The following is a 19,842-nucleotide window of genomic DNA, read 5'->3' on the forward strand; positions in this document are numbered from 1 at the left end:
CATAAAGAGCGACATCGGCAAGTTTGCCGATGACACCAAAATAGGCCGTCGAATTCATTCTGACGAGGACATTCGAGCACTCCAGGAAGATTTGAATAGACTGATGCAGTGGTCGGAGAAGTGGCAGATGCAGTTTAATATAGACAAATGCAAAGTTCTAAATGTTGGACAGGACAATAACCATGCCACATATAAACTAAATAATGTAGATCTTAATATTACGGATTGCGAAAAAGATTTAGGAGTTCTGGTTAGCAGTAATCTGAAACCAAGACAACAGTGCATAAGTGTTCGCAATAAAGCTAATAGAATCCTTGGCTTCATATCAAGAAGCATAAATAATAGGAGTCCTCAGGTTGTTCTTCAACTCTATACATCCTTGGTTAGGCCTCATTTAGATTATGCTGCACAGTTTTGGTCACCTTATTACAGAATGGATATAAATTCTCTGGAAAATGTACAAAGGAGGATGACAAAGTTGATCCCATGTATCAGAAACCTTCCCTATGAGGATAGACTAAGGGCCCTGAATCTGCACTCTCTAGAAAGACGTAGAATTAGGGGGGATATGATTGAGGTGTATAAATGGAAGACAGGAATAAATAAAGGGGATGTAAATAGTGTGCTGAAAATATCTAGCCTAGACAGGACTCGCAGCAATGGTTTTAAGTTGGAAAAATTCAGATTCAGGAAGGATATAGGAAAGTACTGGTTTGGTAATAGAGTTGTGGATGAGTGGAACAAACTCCCAAGTACCGTTATAGAGGCCAGAACGTTGTGTAGCTTTAAAAATAGGTTGGATAAATACATGAGTGGATGTGGGTGGGTGTGAGTTAGACCTGATAGCTTGTGCTACCAGGTCGGTTGCCGTGTTCCTCCCTTAAGTCAATGTGACCTGACCTGACTAGGTTGGGTGCATTGGCTTAAGCCGGTAGGAGACTTGGACCTGCCTCGCATGGGCCAGTAGGCCTTCTGCAGTGTTCCTTCGTTCTTATGTTCTTATGTTCTTAAAAGTAGGCCTTAGACAAGGATGTGTGATGTCACCGTGATTGTTCAATATATTTATAGATGGGGTTGTAAGAGAAGTGAATGCAAGGGTCTTGGCAAAAGGTGCGGAGTTAAAAGATAAAGAATCAAACACAAAGTGGGAGTTGTCATAGTTGCTCTTTGCTGATGACACTGTGCTTTTGGAAGATTCTGAAGAGAAGTTGCAGAGGTTGGTGGACGAATTTGGTAGGGTATGTAAGATAAGAAAATTAAAAGTGAATATAGGAAAGAGTAAGATTATGAGGATAACAAAAAGATTAGGCCATGAAAAATTGGATATCAAATTGGAGGGAGAGAGTATAGAGGAGGAGAATGCACTCAGATATTTAGGAGTGGACGTGTCAGCAGACGGGTCTATGAAGGAAGAGGTTAATCATAGAATTGATGAGGGGAAAAGGGTGAGTGGTGCACTTAGGAGTCTGTGGAGACAAAGAACTTTGTCTGGGGAAACAAAGAGGGGAATGTATGAGAGTATAGTTGTACCAACACTCTTGTATGGGTGTGAAGCATGGGTGATGAATGTTGCAACGAGGAGAAGGCTGGAGGCAGTAGAGATGTCATGTCTGAGGGCAATGTGTAGTGTGAATATAATGCAGAGAATTCGTAGTTTGGAAATTAGGAGAAGGTGTGGGATTACCAAAACTATTGTCCAGGGGGCTGAGGAGGGGTTGTCGAGGTGGTTCAGACATTTAGAGAGAATGGAACAAAACAGAATGACTTCGAGAGTGTATAAATCTGTAGTGGAGGAAAGACGGGGTAGGGGTCGGCCTAGAAAGGGTTGGAGGGAGGGGGTAAAGGAGGTTTTGTGTGTGAAGGGCTTGGATTTCCAACAAGAGTGCGTGAGCATATTTGATAGGAGTGAATGGAGACGAATGGCTTTTAATACTTGACATGCTGTTGGAGTGTGAGCAAAGTAACATTTATGAAGGGATTCAGGAAACCGGCAGGCCGGACTTGAGTCCTGGAGATGGGAAGTACAGTGTCTGCACTCTGAAGGAGGGGTGTTAATGTTGCAGTTTTATAACTGTAACGTAAAGCATCCCTCTGGCAAGACAGTGATGGAGTGAATGATGATGAAAGTTGTTCTTTTTCGGGCCACCCTGCCTTGGTGGGAATCGGCCGATGTGTTAATAAAGAAAATAATAAAAATGGGAGTTGCAACAACCAAGTGAATGTTTCACATCCATACACGGGAGTTGCAACAACCAAGTGAATGTTTTCACATCCATACACGGGAGTTGCAACAACCAAGTGAATGTTTTCACATCCATACACGGGAGTTGCAACAACCACAGACACAACTTTAAATTAATAATGTTCCTAACCTGAGCTTTCATTCTAACAACCAAAATAAAATATACTAAGTGTTGTCTAAAACTTACGTTGTGAAGACTGAACTACAGCCAATACATCAGTAGCAGACGTTCTTCCCAGGCATCTTATTGCGTGTACATCGCTCTTGAATTTCATGTTAATACCATATCTTCCTGAAATCAAAAAGATAAGAACTCCAAGGATACAGCTGCTGTTAATAAGATGAAGAGTCGCAGTTTATGTGCAGATCCGCATAATGGAAAATTAACTGCTGTATATTATTATGGATTTTTTTGTATTAAAAGAGACACTCAATGAAGCACGTAAACATTATATGGTGAAACACTAGTGGATGGTAGAGTTGGTGAAACACTGTAGTGGATGGTAGTCTTGGTGAAACACTGTAGTGGATGGTAGTCTTGGTGAAACACTAGTGGATGGTAGTCTTGGTGAAACACTGTAGTGGATGGTAGACTTGGTGAAACACTGTAGTGGATGGTAGTCTTGGTGAAACACTGTAGTGGATGGTAGTCTTGGTGAAACACTAGTGGATGGTAGTCTTGGTGAAACACTGTAGTGGATGATAGTCTTGGTGAAACACTGTAGTGGATGGTAGTCTTGGTGAAACACTGTAGTGGATGGTAGTCTTGGTGAAACACTGTAGTGGATGGTAGTCTTGGTGAAACACTGTAGTGGATGGTAGTCTTGGTGAAACACTGTAGTGGATGGTAGTCTTGGTGAAACACTGTAGTGGATGGTAGTCTTGGTGAAACACTGTAGTAGATGGTAGTCTTGGTGAAACACTGTAGTGGATGGTCTTGGTGAAACACTGTAGTGGATGGTAGTCTTGGTGAAACACTGTAGTGGATGGTAGTCTTGGTGAAACACTGTAGTGGATGGAAATCTTGGTGAAACACTGTAGTGGATGGTAGTCTTGGTGAAACACTAGTGGATGGTAGAGTTGGTGAAACACTGTAGTGGATGGTAGTCTTCGTGAAACACTGTAGTGGATGGTAGTCTTGGTGAAACACTAGTGGATGGTAGTCTTGGTGAAACACTGGTAGTCTTGGTGAAACACTGTAGTGGATGGTAGTCTTGGTGAAACACTGTAGTGGATGGTAGTCTTGGTGAAACACTGTAGTGGATGGTAGTCTTGGTGAAACACTGTAGTGGATGGTAGTCTTGGTGAAACACTGTAGTGGATGGTAGTCTTGGTGAAACACTGTAGTGGATGGTAGTCTTGGTGAAACACTGTAGTGGATGGTAGTCTTGGTGAAACACTGTAGTGGATGGTAGTCTTGGTGAAACACTGTAGTGGATGGTAGTCTTGGTGAAACACTGTAGTGGATGGTAGTCTTGGTGAAACACTGTAGTGGATGGTAGACTTGGTGAAACACTGTAGTGGATAGTCATCTTGGTGAAACACTGTAGTGGATGGTAGACTTGGTGAAACACTGTAGTGGATAGTCATCTTGGTGAAACACTGTAGTGGATGGTAGACTTGGTGAAACACTAGTGGATGGTAGACTTGGTGAAACACTGTAGTGGATGGTAGACTTGGTGAAACACTGTAGTGGATAGTCATCTTGGTGAAACACTGTAGTGGATGGTAGACTTGGTGAAACACTAGTGGATGGTAGACTTGGTGAAACTCTGTAGTGGATGGTAGACTTGGTGAAACACTGTAGTGGATGGTAGACTTGGTGAAACACTGTAGTGGATGGTAGACTTGGTGAAACACTGTAGTGGATAGTCATCTTGGTGAAACACTGTAGTGGATGGTAGACTTGGTGAAACACTAGTGGATGGTAGACTTGGTGAAACTCTGTAGTGGATGGTAGACTTGGTGAAACACTGTAGTAGATGGTAGTCTTGGTGAAACACTGTAGTGGATGGTAGTCTTGGTGAAACACTGTAGTGAATGGTAAACTTGGTGAAACACTAGTGGATGGTAGACTTGGTGAAACTCTGTAGTGGATGGTAGACTTGGTGAAACACTGTAGTAGATGGTAGTCTTGGTGAAACACTGTAGTGGATGGTAGACTTGGTGAAACACTGTAGTGGATGGTAGACTTGGTGAAACACTGTAGTGGATAGTCATCTTGGTGAAACACTGTAGTGGATGGTAGACTTGGTGAAACACTAGTGGATGGTAGACTTGGTGAAACTCTGTAGTGGATGGTAGACTTGGTGAATCTCTGTAGTTGATGGTAGACTTGGTGAAACACTGTAGTAGATGGTAGTCTTGGTGAAACACTAGTGAATGGTAGACTTGGTGAAACACTGTAGTGGATGGTAGTCTTGGTGAAACACTAGTGGATGGTAGACTTGGTGAAACACTGTAGTGGATGGTAGTCTTGGTGAAACACTGTAGTGGATGGTAGTCTTGGTGAAACACTGTAGTGAATGGTAGACTTGGTGAAACACTAGTGGATGGTAGACTTGGTGAAACACTGTAGTGGATGGTAGACTTGGTGAAACACTGTAGTGGATGGTAGTCTTGGTGAAACACTGTAGTGGATGGTAGACTTGGTGAAACACTGTAGTGGATGGTAGTCTTGGTGAAACACTAGTGGATGGTAGACTTGGTGAAACACTGTAGTGGATGGTAGTCTTGGTGAAACACTGTAGTGGATGGTAGACTTGGTGAAACACTGTAGTGGATGGTAGTCTTGGTGAAACACTGTAGTGGATGGTAGTCTTGGTGAAACACTGTAGTGGATGGTAGACTTGGTGAAACACTAGTGGATGGTAGACTTGGTGAAACACTAGTGGATGGTAGACTTGGTGAAACACTGTAGTGGATGGTAGTCTTGGTGAAACACTGTAGTGGATGGTAGACTTGATGAAACACTGTAGTGGATGGTAGTCTTGGTGAAACACTGTAGTGGATGGTAGACTTGATGAAACACTGTAGTGGATGGTAGTCTTGGTGAAACACTGTAGTGGATGGTCGTCTTGGTGAAACACTGTAGTGGATGGTAGACTTGATGAAACACTGTAGTGGATGGTAGACTTGGTGAAACACTGTAGTGGATGGTCGTCTTGGTGAAACACTGTAGTGGATGGTAGACTTGATGAAACACTGTAGTGGATGGTAGTCTTGGTGAAACACTGTAGTGGATGGTAGACTTGGTGAAACACTGTAGTGGATGGTCGTCTTGGTGAAACGCACTAGTGGATGGTAGACTTGGTGAAACACTGTAGTGGATGGTCGTCTTGGTGAAACGCACTAGTGGATGGTAGACTTGATGAAACACTGTAGTGGATGGTAGTGGATGGTAGACTTGGTGAAACACTGTAGTGGATGGTAGTCTTGGTGAAACACTGTAGTGGATGGTAGTCTTGGTGAAACACTGTAGTGGATGGTAGTCTTGGTGAAACACTGTAGTGGATGGTAGACTTGGTGAAACACTGTAGTGGATGGTAGTCTTGGTGAAACACTGTAGTGGATGGTAGACTTGGTGAAACACTGTAGTGGATGGTAGTCTTGGTGAAACACTGTAGTGGATGGTAGTCTTGGTGAAACACTGTAGTGGATGGTAGTCTTGGTGAAACACTGTAGTGGATGGTAGTCTTGGTGAAACACTGTAGTGGATGGTAGTCTTGGTGAAACACTGTAGTGGATGGTAGACTTGGTGAAACACTGTAGTGGATGGTAGACTTGGTGAAACACTGTAGTGGATGGTAGACTTGGTGAAACACTGTAGTGGATGGTAGTCTTGGTGAAACACTGTAGTGGATGGTAGACTTGGTGAAACACTGTAGTGGATGGTAGTCTTGGTGAAACACTGTAGTGGATGGTAGTCTTGGTGAAACACTAGTGGATGGTAGTCTTGGTGAAACACTGTAGTGGATGGTAGTCTTGGTGAAACACTGTAGTGGATGGTAGACTTGGTGAAACACTGTAGTGGATGGTCGTCTTGGTGAAACACTGTAGTGGATGGTAGACTTGGTGAAACACTAGTGGATGGTAGACTTGGTGAAACACTGTAGTGGATGGTCGTCTTGGTGAAACACTGTAGTGGATGGTAGACTTGGTGAAACACTAGTGGATGGTAGACTTGGTGAAACACTGTAGTGGATGGTAGTCTTGGTGAAACACTGTAGTGGATGGTAGTCTTGGTGAAACACTGTAGTGGATGGTAAACTTGGTGAAACACTGTAGTGGATGGTAGTCTTGGTGAAAGACTGTAGTGGATGGTAGTCTTGGTGAAACACTGTAGTGGATGGTAGTCTTGGTGAAACACTGTAGTGGATGGTAGACTTGGTGAAACACTGTAGTGGATGGTAGACTTGGTGAAACACTGTAGTGGATGGTAGACTTGGTGGAACACTGTAGTGGATGGTAGACTTGGTGAAACACTGTAGTGGATGGTAGTCTTGGTGAAACACTGTAGTTTATGGTAGACTTGGTGAAACACTGTAGTGGATGGTAGACTTGGTGAAACACTAGTGGATGGTAGTCTTGGTGAAACACTGTAGTGGATGGTAGTCTTGGTGAAACACTGTAGTGGATGGTAGACTTGGTGAAACACTATAGTGGATGGTAGTCTTGGTGAAACACTGTAGTGGATAGTAGACTTGGTGAAACACTAGTGGATGGTAGACTTGGTGAAACACTAGTGGATAGTAGACTTGGTGAAACACTGTAGTGGATGGTAGACTTGGTGAAACACTGTAGTGGATGGTAGTCTTGGTGAAACACTGTAGTGGATGGTAGTCTTGGTGAAACACTGTAGTGGATGGTAGTCTTGGTGAAACACTGTAGTGGATGGTAGTCTTGGTGAAACACTGTAGTGGATGGTAGTCTTGGTGAAACACTGGAGTGGATGGTGAAACACTGTCTTGGTGAAACACTGTAGTGGATGGCAGTCTTGGTGAAACACTGTAGTGGATGGTAGACTTGGTGAAACACTGTAGTGGATGGTAGTCTTGGTGAAACACTGTAGTGGATGGTAGTCTTGGTGAAACACTGTAGTGGATGGTAGTCTTGGTGAAACACTGTAGTGGATGGTAGTCTTGGTGAAACACTGTAGTGGATGGTAGTCTTGGTGAAACACACTAGTGGATGGTAGACTTGGTGAAACACTGTAGTGTATGGTAGTCTTGGTGAAACACTGTAGTGGATGGTAGTCTTGGTGAAACACTGTAGTGGATGGTAGTCTTGGTGAAACACTGTAGTGGATGGTAGACTTGGTGAAACACTGTAGTGGATGGTAGTCTTGGTGAAACACTGTAGTGGATGGTAGTCTTGGTGAAACACTGTAGTGGAAGGTAGTCTTGGTGAGTTGGATGTAGTGGATGGTAGTCTTGGTAGTCTTGGTGAAACACTGTAGTGGATGGTAGACTTGGTGGAACACTGTAGTGGATGGTAGACTTGGTGAAACACTGTAGTGGATGGTAGTCTTGGTGAAACACTGTAGTGGATGGTAGTCTTGGTGAAACACTGTAGTGGATGGTAGTCTTGGTGAAACACTGTAGTGGATGGTAGTCTTGGTGAAACACTGTAGTGGATGGTAGACTTGGTGAAACACTGTAGTGGATGGTAGACTTGGTGAAACACTGTAGTGGATGGTAGACTTGGTGAAACACTGTAGTGGATGGTAGACTTGGTGAAACACTGTAGTGGATGGTAGACTTGGTGAAACACTGTAGTGGATGGTAGTCTTGGTGAAACACTGTAGTGGATGGTAGACTTGGTGAAACACTGTAGTGGATGGTAGTCTTGGTGAAACACTGTAGTGGATGGTAGACTTGGTAGTGGATGGTAGCCTTGGTGAAACACTGTAGTGGGTATTGGTGAAACACTGTAGTGGATGGTCATCTTGGTGAAACACTGTAGTGGATGGTAGACTTGGTGAAACACTAGTGGATGGTAGACTTGGTGAAACACTGTAGTGGATGGTAGTCTTGGTGAAACACTGTAGTGGATGGTAGACTTGGTGAAACACTGTAGTGGATGGTAGTCTTGGTGAAACACTGTAGTGGATGGTAGACTTGGTGAAACACTGTAGTGGATGGTAGTCTTGGTGAAACACTGTAGTAGATGGTAGACTTAGTGGTGAACACTGTAGACTTGGTGAAACACTAGTGGATGGTAGACTTGATGGTATGGTAGTCTTGGTGAAACACTGTAGTGGATGGTAGACTTGGTGAAACACTGTAGTGGATGGTAGTCTTGGTGAAACACTGTAGTGGATGGTAGTCTTGGTGAAACACTGTAGTGGATGGTAGACTTGGTGAAACACTGTAGTGGATGGTAGTCTTGGTGAAACACTGTAGTGGATGGTAGTCTTGGTGAAACACTGTAGTGGATGGCAGTCTTGGTGAAACACTGTAGTGGATGGTAGTCTTGGTGAAACACTGTAGTGGATGGTAAACACTGTCTTGGTGAAACACTGTAGTGGATGGTAGGTCTTGGTGAAACACTGTAGTGGATGGTAGTCTTGGTGAAACACTGTAGTGGATGGTAGTCTTGGTGAAACACTGTAGTGGATGGTAGTCTTGGTGAAACACTCTAGTGGATGGTAGACTTAGTGAAACACTGTAGTGGATGGTAGTGAAACATTGTAGTGGATGGTAGTCTTGGTGAAACACTGTAGTGGATGGTAGTCTTGGTGAAACACTGTAGTGGATGGTAGTCTTGGTGAAACACTGTAGTGGATGGTAGTCTTGGTGAAACACTGTAGTGGATGGTAGTCTTGGTGAAACACTGTAGTGGATGGTAAACACTGTAGTGGATGGTAGTCTTGGTCTTGGTGAAACACTGTAGTGGATGGTAGTCTTGGTGAAACACTGTAGTGGATGGTAGTCTTGGTGAAACACTGTAGTGGATGGTAGTCTTGGTGAAACACTGTAGTGGATGGTAGACTTGGTGAAACACTGTAGTGGATGGTCGTCTTGGTGAAACACTGTAGTGGATGGTAGACTTGGTGAAACACTGTAGTGGATGGTAGACTTGGTGAAACACTGTAGTGGATGGTAGACTTGGTGAAACACTGTAGTGGATGGTAGTCTTGGTGAAACACTGTAGTGGATGGTAGACTTGGTGAAACACTGTAGTGGATGGTAGACTTGGTGAAACACTGTAGTGGATGGTAGTCTTGGTGAAACACTGTAGTGGATGGTAGACTTGGTGAAACACTGTAGTGGATGGTAGTCTTGGTGAAACACTGTAGTGGATGGTAGACTTGGTGAAACACTAGTGGATGGTAGACTTGGTGAAACACTGTAGTGGATGGTAGTCTTGGTGAAACACTGTAGTGGATGGTAGACTTGGTGAAACACTATAGTGGATGGTAGTCTTGGTGAAACACTGTAGTGGATAGTAGACTTGGTGAAACACTAGTGGATGGTAGACTTGGTGAAACACTGTAGTGGATGGTCGTCTTAGTGAAACACTGTAGTGGATGGTAGACTTGGTGAAACACTAGTGGATGGTAGACTTGGTGAAACACTGTAGTGGATGGTAGACTTGGTGAAACACTAGTGTATGGTAGACTTGGTGAAACACTGTAGTGGATGGTAGACTTGGTGAAACACTGTAGTGGATGGTAGTCTTGGTGAAACGCTGTAGTGGATGGTAGACTTGGTGAAACACTGTAGTGGATGGTAGACTTGGTGAAACACTGTAGTGGATGGTCGTCTTGGTGAAACGCACTAGTGGATGGTAGACTTAGTGAAACACTAGTGGATAGTAGACCTGGTGAAACACTGTAGTGGATGGTAGTCTTGGTGAAACACTGTAGTGGATGGTAGTCTTGGTGAAACACTGTAGTGGATGGTAGACTTGGTGAAACACTGTAGAGGATGGTAGTCTTAATGAAACACTGTGGTGGATGACAGTCTTTGTGAAACACTATAGTGGATGGTAGTCTTGGTGAAACACTGTAGTGGATGGTAGACTTGGTGAAACACTGTAGCGTATGGTAGACTTGGTGAAACACTGTAGTGGATGGTCGTCTTGGTGAAACACTGTAGTGGATGGTAGACTTGGTGAAACACTAGTGGATGGTAGACTTGGTGAAACACTGTAGTGGATTGTAGTCTTGGTGAAACACTGTAGTGGATGGTAGTCTTGGTGAAACGCTGTAGTGGATGGTAGACTTGGTGAAACACTGTAGTGTATGGTAGACTTGGTGAAACACTGTAGTGAATGGTCGTCTTGGTGAAGCACTGTAGTGGATGGTAGACTTGGTGAAACACTAGTGGATGGTAGACTTGGTGAAACACTGTAGTGGATGGTAGTCTTGGTAAAACACTAGTGGATGGTAGACTTGGTGAAACACTGTAGTGGATGGTAGTCTTTGTGAAACACTGTAGTGGATAGTAGACTTGGTGAAACACTAGTGGATGGTAGACTTGGTGAAACACTGTAGTGGATGGTCGTCTTGGTGAAACACTGTAGTGGATGGTAGACTTGGTGAAACACTGTAGTGTATGGTAGACTTGGTGAAACACTGTAGTGGATGGTCGTCTTGGTGAAACACTGTAGTGGATGGTAGACTTGGTGAAACACTGTAGTGTATGGTAGACTTGGTGAAACACTGTAGTGGATGGTCGTCTTGGTGAAACACTGTAGTGGATGGTAGACTTGGTGAAACACTGTAGTGGATTGTAGTCTTGGTGAAACACTGTAGTGGATGGTAGACTTGGTGAAACACTAGTGTATGGTAGACTTGGTGAAACACTGTAGTGGATGGAAGTCTTGGTGAAACACTGTAGTGGATGGTAGTCTTGGTGAAACGCTGTAGTAGATGGTAGACTTGGTGAAACACTGTAGTGGATGGTAGTCTTGGTGAAACGCACTAGTGGATGGTAGACTTAGTGAAACACTAGTGGATAGTAGACTTGGTGAAACACTGTAGTGGATGGTAGTCTTGGTGAAACACTGTAGTGGATGGACGTCTTGGTGAAACGCACTAGTGGATGATAGATTTAGTGAAACACTAGTGGATAGTAGACTTGGTGAAACACTGTAGTGGATGGTAGTCTTGGTGAAACACTGTAGTGGACTGTAGTCTTGGTGAAACACTGTAGTGGATGGTAGTCTTGGTGAAACACTGTAGTGGATGGTAGACTTGGTGAAACACTGTAGTGGATTGTAGTCTTGGTGAAACACTGTAGTGGATGGTAGTCTTGGTGAAACACTGTAGTGGATGGTAGTCTTGGTGAAACACTGTAGTGGATGGTAGACTTGGTGAAACACTGTAGTGGATTGTAGTCTTGGTGAAACACTGTAGTGGATGGTAGTCTTGGTGAAACACTGTAGTGGATGGTAGACCTGGTGAAACACTGTAGTGGATTGTAGTCTTGGTGAAACACTGTAGTGGATGGTAGACTTGGTGAAACACTGTAGTGGATGGTCGTCTTGGTGAAACACACTAGTGGATGGTAGACTTAGTGAAACACTAGTGGATAGTAGACTTGGTGAAACACTGTAGTGGATGGTAGTCTTGGTGAAACACTGTGGTGGATGGCAGTCTTTGTGAAACACTGTAGTGGATGGTAGTCTTGGTGAAACACTGTAGTGGATGGTAGATTTGGTGAAACACTGTAGTGGATGGTAGTCTTGGTGAAACTCTGTAGTGGATGGTAGACTTGGTGAAACACTGTAGTGGATGGTAGTCTTGGTGAAACACTGTAGTGGATGGTAGTGTTGGTGAAACACTAGTGGATGGTAGACCTGGTGAAACACTGTAGTGGATGGTAGACTTGGTGAAACACTAGTGGATGGTAGACTTGGTGAAACACTGTAGTGGATGGTAGTCTTGGTGAAACACTGTAGTGGATGGCAGTCTTGGTGAAACACTGTAGTGGATGGCAGTCTTGGTGAAACACTGTAGTGGATGGCAGTCTTGGTTAAACTCTGTAGTGGATGGTAGTCTTGGTGAAACACTGTAGTGGATGGCAGTCTTGGTGAAACACTGTAGTGGATGGCAGTCTTGGTGAAACACTGTAGTGGATGGTAGTCTTGGTTAAACTCTGTAGTGGATGGTAGTCTTGGTGAAACACTGTAGTGGATGGCAGTCTTGGTGAAACACTGTAGTGGATGGCAGTCTTGGTGAAACACTGTAGTGGATGGTAGTCTTGGTTAAACTCTGTAGTGGATGGTAGTCTTGGTGAAACACTGTAGTGGATGGTAGTCTTGGTGAAACACTGTAGTGGATGGTAGACTTGGTGAAACACTGTAGTGGATGGTAGTCTTGGTGAAACACTGTAGTGGATGGTAGACTTGGTGAAACACTGTAGTGGATGGTAGTGTTGGTGAAACACTAGTGGATGGTAAACCTGGTGAAACACTGTAGTGGATGGTAGACTTGGTGAAACACTAGTGGATGGTAGACTTGGTGAAACACTATAGTGGATGATAGTCTTGGTGAAACACTGTAGTGGATGGCAGTCTTGGTGAAACACTGTAGTGGATGGTAGTGTTGGTGAAACACTAGTGGATGGTAGACTTGGTGAAACACTATAGTGGATGATAGTCTTGGTGAAACACTGTAGTGGATGGCAGTCTTGGTGAAACACTGTAGTGGATGGTAGTGTTGGTGAAACACTAGTGGATGGTAAACCTGGTGAAACACTGTAGTGGATGGTAGACTTGGTGAAACACTAGTGGATGGTAGACTTGGTGAAACACTATAGTGGATGATAGTCTTGGTGAAACACTGTAGTGGATGGCAGTCTTGGTGAAACACTGTAGTGGATGGCAGTCTTGGTGAAACACTATAGTGGATGGTAGACTTGGTGAAACACTAGTGGATGGTAGACTTGGTGAAACACTAGTGGATGGTAGACTTGGTGAAACACTGTAGTGGAAGTCAGCTATGAGGATAAGTGCCACGATGTGCCTAGGCATACATTGCTAATGATGGATTTTGCTCTGTTTATAACCAGGAAACGAGTATATATAGTGGCAGGAGTCAGGTGGATATCCGTGAGGATAGTAGTATTGTCCCGTTGGGGTTCGGTAACGTGGATTGGGTAAAGAATACTCACATAGGCAATAATGGAGTATAATTAAAACGGAATATGTGGGAAGCGCACAGCCTGACCTGTAACAGTGAATAACAAGTGATTCACACAGACAGTTGGTAGTGAGTCACTACTGAGACTGGTAACTGGTTACTGGTACGGTACTACTGAGAGTAGTAGTAGTAGTAGTAATATTAGTAGTAATAGTGGTAGCTGTTGTAGTAGTAATAGTAGTAGTAGTGTTAGTAGTAGTAGTAATAGTAGTAGTAGTGGTAATAGTAGTAGTAATAGTAGTAGTTGTAGTAATAGTAGTACTAATAGTAGTAGTAGTACTAATAGTAATAGTAATAGTAGTAGTGAGTATTAATGAGTAGTACTATAGTAGTGAGATGGGTTGGGTTAGAGAAGGATCTGTCAACATTGTTACAGACGTCTCCAGAATGGGTAATATCCTGTTGATTATAGTAAATGTCCTTAACTGTAAATAAATATCTCTTTCCACATCTTGTCGGTATCACCTTACCATTTCTTTATGCTGTTTGTCAGAAAGTTTAGCGTCAATTTACATACTTTCCCAGTTATACCCATCACTTTCATTTTATGTGCAATCATCCTATGATCGCATTTGTTAAACACCTTTGCGACATCCGTGTTTACCACATCTGAGTTTTGGTTTTCTTCTCCAACACCTTCATAATTCTGTCATAGTGGTTTAGGAACTGTGACAAGCATGATGTTTACTCTGTAAATCAATGTAATGTGGCTTCTCATCACCCTTTCCAAGACTTTTATGGAGTACGATGTTAAGGCTTCTGGTATGCAGTTTTTGGCTAGCGCTCTACTGCTTTCTTTACCCAAAACAGCTATGTATCCATTCTTTAAGGTCTCTGGTATTTCACCTAGATCTAAGCTCTTTCTCTAATAGATACGAAGTGTGTAAAGTTTGGGTAGTATTGCATGATATTGCAAATATTAGATCGCGTTGGATGTTAGAGCAAAATATATGTGGTGTTTACGTATTGCAAAGGTTGGGTAATGTTGCAAAATGTTAATAAATGGTGTAAAGGTCCGTCCGAAAGTATTGAAAGTTGTTACAAATGTTATATTTGTCTGATGTTGCAAATGTTATGTAATGGTGCAGTGCTGTTACGAGTGATGTGTAGTGCCTGCATGTTTTTGCAATAGGTCCCGTAGGTCGATCGCTAAAGCACTCGGCTCACACGATGAGGTCCGGAGTTTGAATCTCCGGTACGGCTGGAAAACATTAGAGACATGTTTCCATAAAACACCTGCTGTCCCTGTTCACCCATCAGTATAAAATGGGTACCTGAGTGTTAGTCGACTGGTGTGGGTCGCATCCTGGGACAAAACTGACCTAATTTGCCCAAAATGTTCAGCATAACAAGGGGCTTTCTATACAGTGGTATGCCATTGATGTCAGGTAGGCCTGTATACCTTGTATGTGTACTTATAGAAGTAGAGATATTATTATTATTATTATTATTATTATTACTATTATTATTATTATTATTATTATTATTATTATTATTATTATTATTATTATTATTATTATTATTATTATTATTATTATTATGTGGGCAGTATTACAAAGGTTAAGCAGTTTTGCGTGATGTTGCAAAAGTTGAGCAGTGTTGTGCAATGTAAAGGATAGGTCGCACTGCATACTATTGGAAAGGATAGGCAGCGTTGCGTGTTGCAAATATAAGACAGTTCTTGCAAAGATGGCTACTGCAAAGGTTTGGTGATGTTGCATGTTCATGCTAATGTTAAGAGTGCTAAAAAAGTCCAACAGTATTGCAGGTTATTGCAAAGATGGTAGGAATAGACCTGCATGCTGTTGCAAAGGTTTGTTGATGTTATATGTCGGTTCTGTTGGAAAGTTTTACATAATGTTGCAGAGTATGCAAATGTTGTCTTCATGAAATACTGATCAATTAAAGTTAATTTAACACATCCTGGTAACCAAGAGACTGATGCAACATAACAATCAAGCAAGACATGTCAACAATGATTCTCTTACAATGAAAAAAATAACAGATGTGGATGAGAGGTCAGTTACATACCAGGTGGTCCTGTGCACCAGTCCCAGTTGGAGTTGCCAGTACGTGTAGGTGCTACTGTTGGGTGTGTGCCACACCACTCTCCCCCGGTTTTACCAGGATAACACTCCCAGTATTCTCTCCCATTGTATTTAAATGGAAATGCACACTTACTATTTCCTGCTTTCCTCTCCCCTGTAAATATTAAAAGTAAAAAAACAAATGTCCGCAAACTTTTGAAAATCCATTCATAAAAACCCAAACATTATACATGATATAAAAAAAAAATTACATTATTATTTTTAAATTCATAGGGAGCAGAGAGTGCTAAACCCGTAGGGGCTCATACAGCGCCTGGGGTGAATCGAATGCATTCAGACTAGATTTAAGGAATAGGAGCACAGATCCATTTCCTAAGATCAAGAGCCCCTGACCAGCATGAAGGATCCTCCAGTGAGGGGCTGTGTATAAACAATAACAAGTCTTGCAACACCATCATGCAATCTGCAACATTGATCCTTACATTTATTGTAGAAAAATATTAAGAACCTTAAAGTTTAATAAACTAAGATGTCTTCAGTCCCAGTACAACCAAGATGTCTTCACTACCAGTACAACCAAGATGTCTTCAGTCCCAGTAAAACCAAGATGTCTTCACTACCAGTAAAACCAAGATGTCTTCAGTCCCAGTAAAACCAAGATGTCAGTAAAACCAAGATGTCTTCACTACCAGTACAACCAAGATGTCTTCAGTCCCAGTAAAACCAAGATGTCTTCAGTCCCAGTAAAAACAAGATGTCTTCAGTCCCAGTAAAACAAAGATGTCTTCAGTCCCAGTAAAACCAAGATGTCTTCAGTCCCAGTAAAACCAAGATGTCTTCACTACCAGTAAAACCAAGATGTCTTCACTACCAGTAAAACCAAGATGTCTTCACTACCAGTAAAACCAAGATGTCTTCAGTCCCAGTAAAACCAAGATGTCTTCACTACCAGTAAAACCAAGATGTCTTCACTACCAGTAAAACCAAGATGTCTTCACTACCAGTAAAACCAAGATGTCTTCACTACCAGTAAAACCAAGATGTCTTCACTACCAGTAAAACCAAGATGTCTTCACTACCAGTAAAACCAAGATGTCTTCACTACCAGTAAAACCAAGATGTCTTCACTACTAGTACAACCAAGATGTCTTCACTACCAGTACAACCAAGATGTCTTCACTACCAGTACAACCAAGATGTCTTCACTACCAGTAAAACCAAGATGTCTTCACTACCAGTACAACCAAGATGTCTTCACTACCAGTACAACCAAGATGTCTTCACTACCAGTAAAACCAAGATGTCTTCACCACCAGTAAAACCAAGATGTCTTCAGTCCCAGTAAAACCAAGATGTCTTCAGTACCAGTAAAACCAAGATGTCTTCACTACCAGTAAAACCAAGATGTCTTCAATACCAGTAAAACCAAGATGTCTTCACTACCAGTACAACCAAGATGTCTTCACTACCAGTAAAACCAAGATGTCTTCAGTCCTAGTACAACGAAGATGTCTTCAGTCCCAGTACAACGATGTCTTCAGTCCCAGTAAAACCAAGATGTCTTCAGTCCCAGTAAAACCAAGATGTCTTCACAACCAGTAATACTAAGATGTCTTCACAACCAATAAAACCAAGATGTCTTCACAACCAATAAAACCAACATGTCTTCACAACCAGTACAACGAAGATGTCTTCACAACCAGTACAACCAAGATGTCTTCACAACCAATAAAACTAAGATGTCTTCACAACCAGTACAACGAAGATGTCTTCACAACCAATAAAACTAAGATGTCTTCACAACCAGTACAACCAAGATGTCTTCACAACCAGTACAACCAAGATGTCTTCACAACCAGTACAACCAAGATGTCTTCACAACCAGTACAACCAAGATGTCTTCACAACCAGTACAACCAAGATGTCTTCACAACCAGTACAACCAAGATGTCTTCACAACCAGTACAACCAAGATGTCTTCACAACCAATAAAACTAAGATGTCTTCACAACCAATAAAACTAAGATGTCTTCACAACCAGTACAACGAAGATGTCTTCACAACCAGTACAACGAAGATGTCTTCACAACCAGTACAACCAAGATGTCTTCACAACCAGTACAACCAAGATGTCTTCACAACCAGTACAACGAAGATATCTTCACAACCAGTACAACGAAGATGTCTTCACAACCAGTACAACGAAGATGTCTTCACAACCAGTACAACCAAGATATCTTCACAACCAGTACAACCAAGATGTCTTCACAACCAGTACAACCAAGATGTCTTCACAACCAGTACAACGAAGATATCTTCACAACCAGTACAACGAAGATGTCTTCACAACCAGTACAACGAAGATGTTTTCACAACCAGTACAACCAAGATATCTTCACAACCAGTACAACCAAGATGTCTTCACAACCAGTACAACCAAGATGTGTTCACAACCAGTACAACGAAGATATCTTCACAACCAGTACAACGAAGATATCTTCACAACCAGTACAACGAAGATGTCTTCACAACCAGTACAACGAAGATGTCTTCACAACCAGTACAACCAAGATATCTTCACAACCAGTACAACGAAGATATCTTCACAACCAGTACAACGAAGATATGTTCACAACCAGTACAACGAAGATGTCTTCACAACCAGTACAACCAAGATATCTTCACAACCAGTACAACCAAGATGTCTTCACAACCAGTACAACCAAGATGTGTTCACAACCAGTACAACGAAGATATCTTCACAACCAGTACAACGAAGATATCTTCACAACCAGTACAACGAAGATGTCTTCACAACCAGTACAACGAAGATGTCTTCACAACCAGTACAACCAAGATATCTTCACAACCAGTACAACGAAGATATCTTCACAACCAGTACAACGAAGATATCTTCACAACCAGTACAACGAAGATGTCTTCACAACCAGTACAACGAAGATATCTTCACAACCAGTACAACGAAGATATCTTCACAACCAGTACAACGAAGATGTCTTCACAACCAGTACAACGAAGATATCTTCACAACCAGTACAACGAAGATGTCTTCACAACCAGTACAACGAAGATGTCTTCACAACCAGTACAACCAAGGTATCTTCACAACCAGTACAACCAAGATGTCTTCACAACCAGTACAACCAAGATATCTTCACAACCAGTACAACCAAGATATCTTCACAACCAACACACTTTGTCATTATTATTATAATCAATGGGGTAGCGCTAAACCCGTAGGATTACACATCGTCTGTTGGAGGCATGTGGAAGGTATTCTGGGCTAATTCAGGAAACTGGAGCACAGATCCAATTCCCAAGATCAAGAGCCCCTCACCAGCATCAAGGAACCTTCCTTGAGGGGAACATAATTAGTATTGTACAAGAAACCTGTTCTGGTAGTTAGGTAGTGTCTGAGTTCTTGATCCAGTGATTTAGATAATAATTGACACCTACCGTTATCTTATATGATAATTAGTAACGTACCAGTTAGGTTACATATGATAATTAGTAACGTACCAGTTAGGTTACATATGATAATTAGTAACGTACCAGTTAGGTTACATATGATAATTAGTAACGTACCAGTTAGGTTACATATGATAATTAGTAACGTACCAGTTAGGTTACATATGATAATTAGTAACGTACCAGTTAGGTTACATATGATAATTAGTAACGTACCAGTTAGGTTACATATGATAATTAGTAACGTACCAGTTAGGTTACATATGATAATTAGTAACGTACCAGTTAGGTTACATATGATAATTAGTAACGTACCAGTTAGGTTACATATGATAATTAGTAACGTACCAGTTAGGTTACATATGATAATTAGTAACGTACCAGTTAGGTTACATATGATAATTAGTAACGTACCAGTTAGGTTACATATGATAATTAGTAACGTACCAGTTAGGTTACATATGATAATTAGTAACGTACCAGTTAGGTTACATATGATAATTAGTAACGTACCAGTTAGGTTACATATGATAATTAGTAACGTACCAGTTAGGTTACATATGATAATTAGTAACGTACCAGTTAGGTTACATATGATAATTAGTAACGTACCAGTTAGGTTACATATGTTTAAGGTTTATTTTTTATTAGTTTTGGTTTACAAAAAAGTGGGAGGAAGAGGGGCAGCTCTGGAAGGAAAGAAAAAGATTGTTTGTGTTCCTGCGCGTGCATGTGTACCCTCATGGCAACAAGATAAGATAGCGTTCGGATTTTTAACCCCGGAGGGTTAGCCACCCAGGATAACCCAAGAAAGGCAGTGCGTCATCGAGGACTGCCTAACTTATTTCCACTGGGGTCCTCAATCTTGTACCCCAGGATGCGACCCACACCAGTCGACTAACACCCAGGTA

General features: G+C 42.0%; 1 protein-coding gene across 2 annotated transcripts in view; it reads right to left on the reverse strand.

Moving 5' to 3' along the window:
* Window positions 1-19,842, reverse strand: part of LOC128689536 (receptor-type tyrosine-protein phosphatase kappa-like) — a 169,723-nt gene that overhangs the window by 128,662 nt on the left and 21,219 nt on the right. For both annotated transcript variants that reach the window (XM_070086110.1, XM_070086109.1), the window contains exons 8-9: window positions 15,426-15,596; window positions 2,430-2,534 (exon numbers count right to left, since the gene is read on the reverse strand). In XM_070086110.1, the coding sequence (XP_069942211.1) occupies window positions 2,430-2,534; window positions 15,426-15,596 (276 nt within the window). The remainder of the gene's footprint in view (window positions 1-2,429; window positions 2,535-15,425; window positions 15,597-19,842) is intronic.

This window comes from Cherax quadricarinatus, chromosome 18, assembly GCF_038502225.1.
Source record: "Cherax quadricarinatus isolate ZL_2023a chromosome 18, ASM3850222v1, whole genome shotgun sequence".
In the NCBI taxonomy this organism is placed as follows: domain Eukaryota; kingdom Metazoa; phylum Arthropoda; class Malacostraca; order Decapoda; family Parastacidae; genus Cherax; species Cherax quadricarinatus.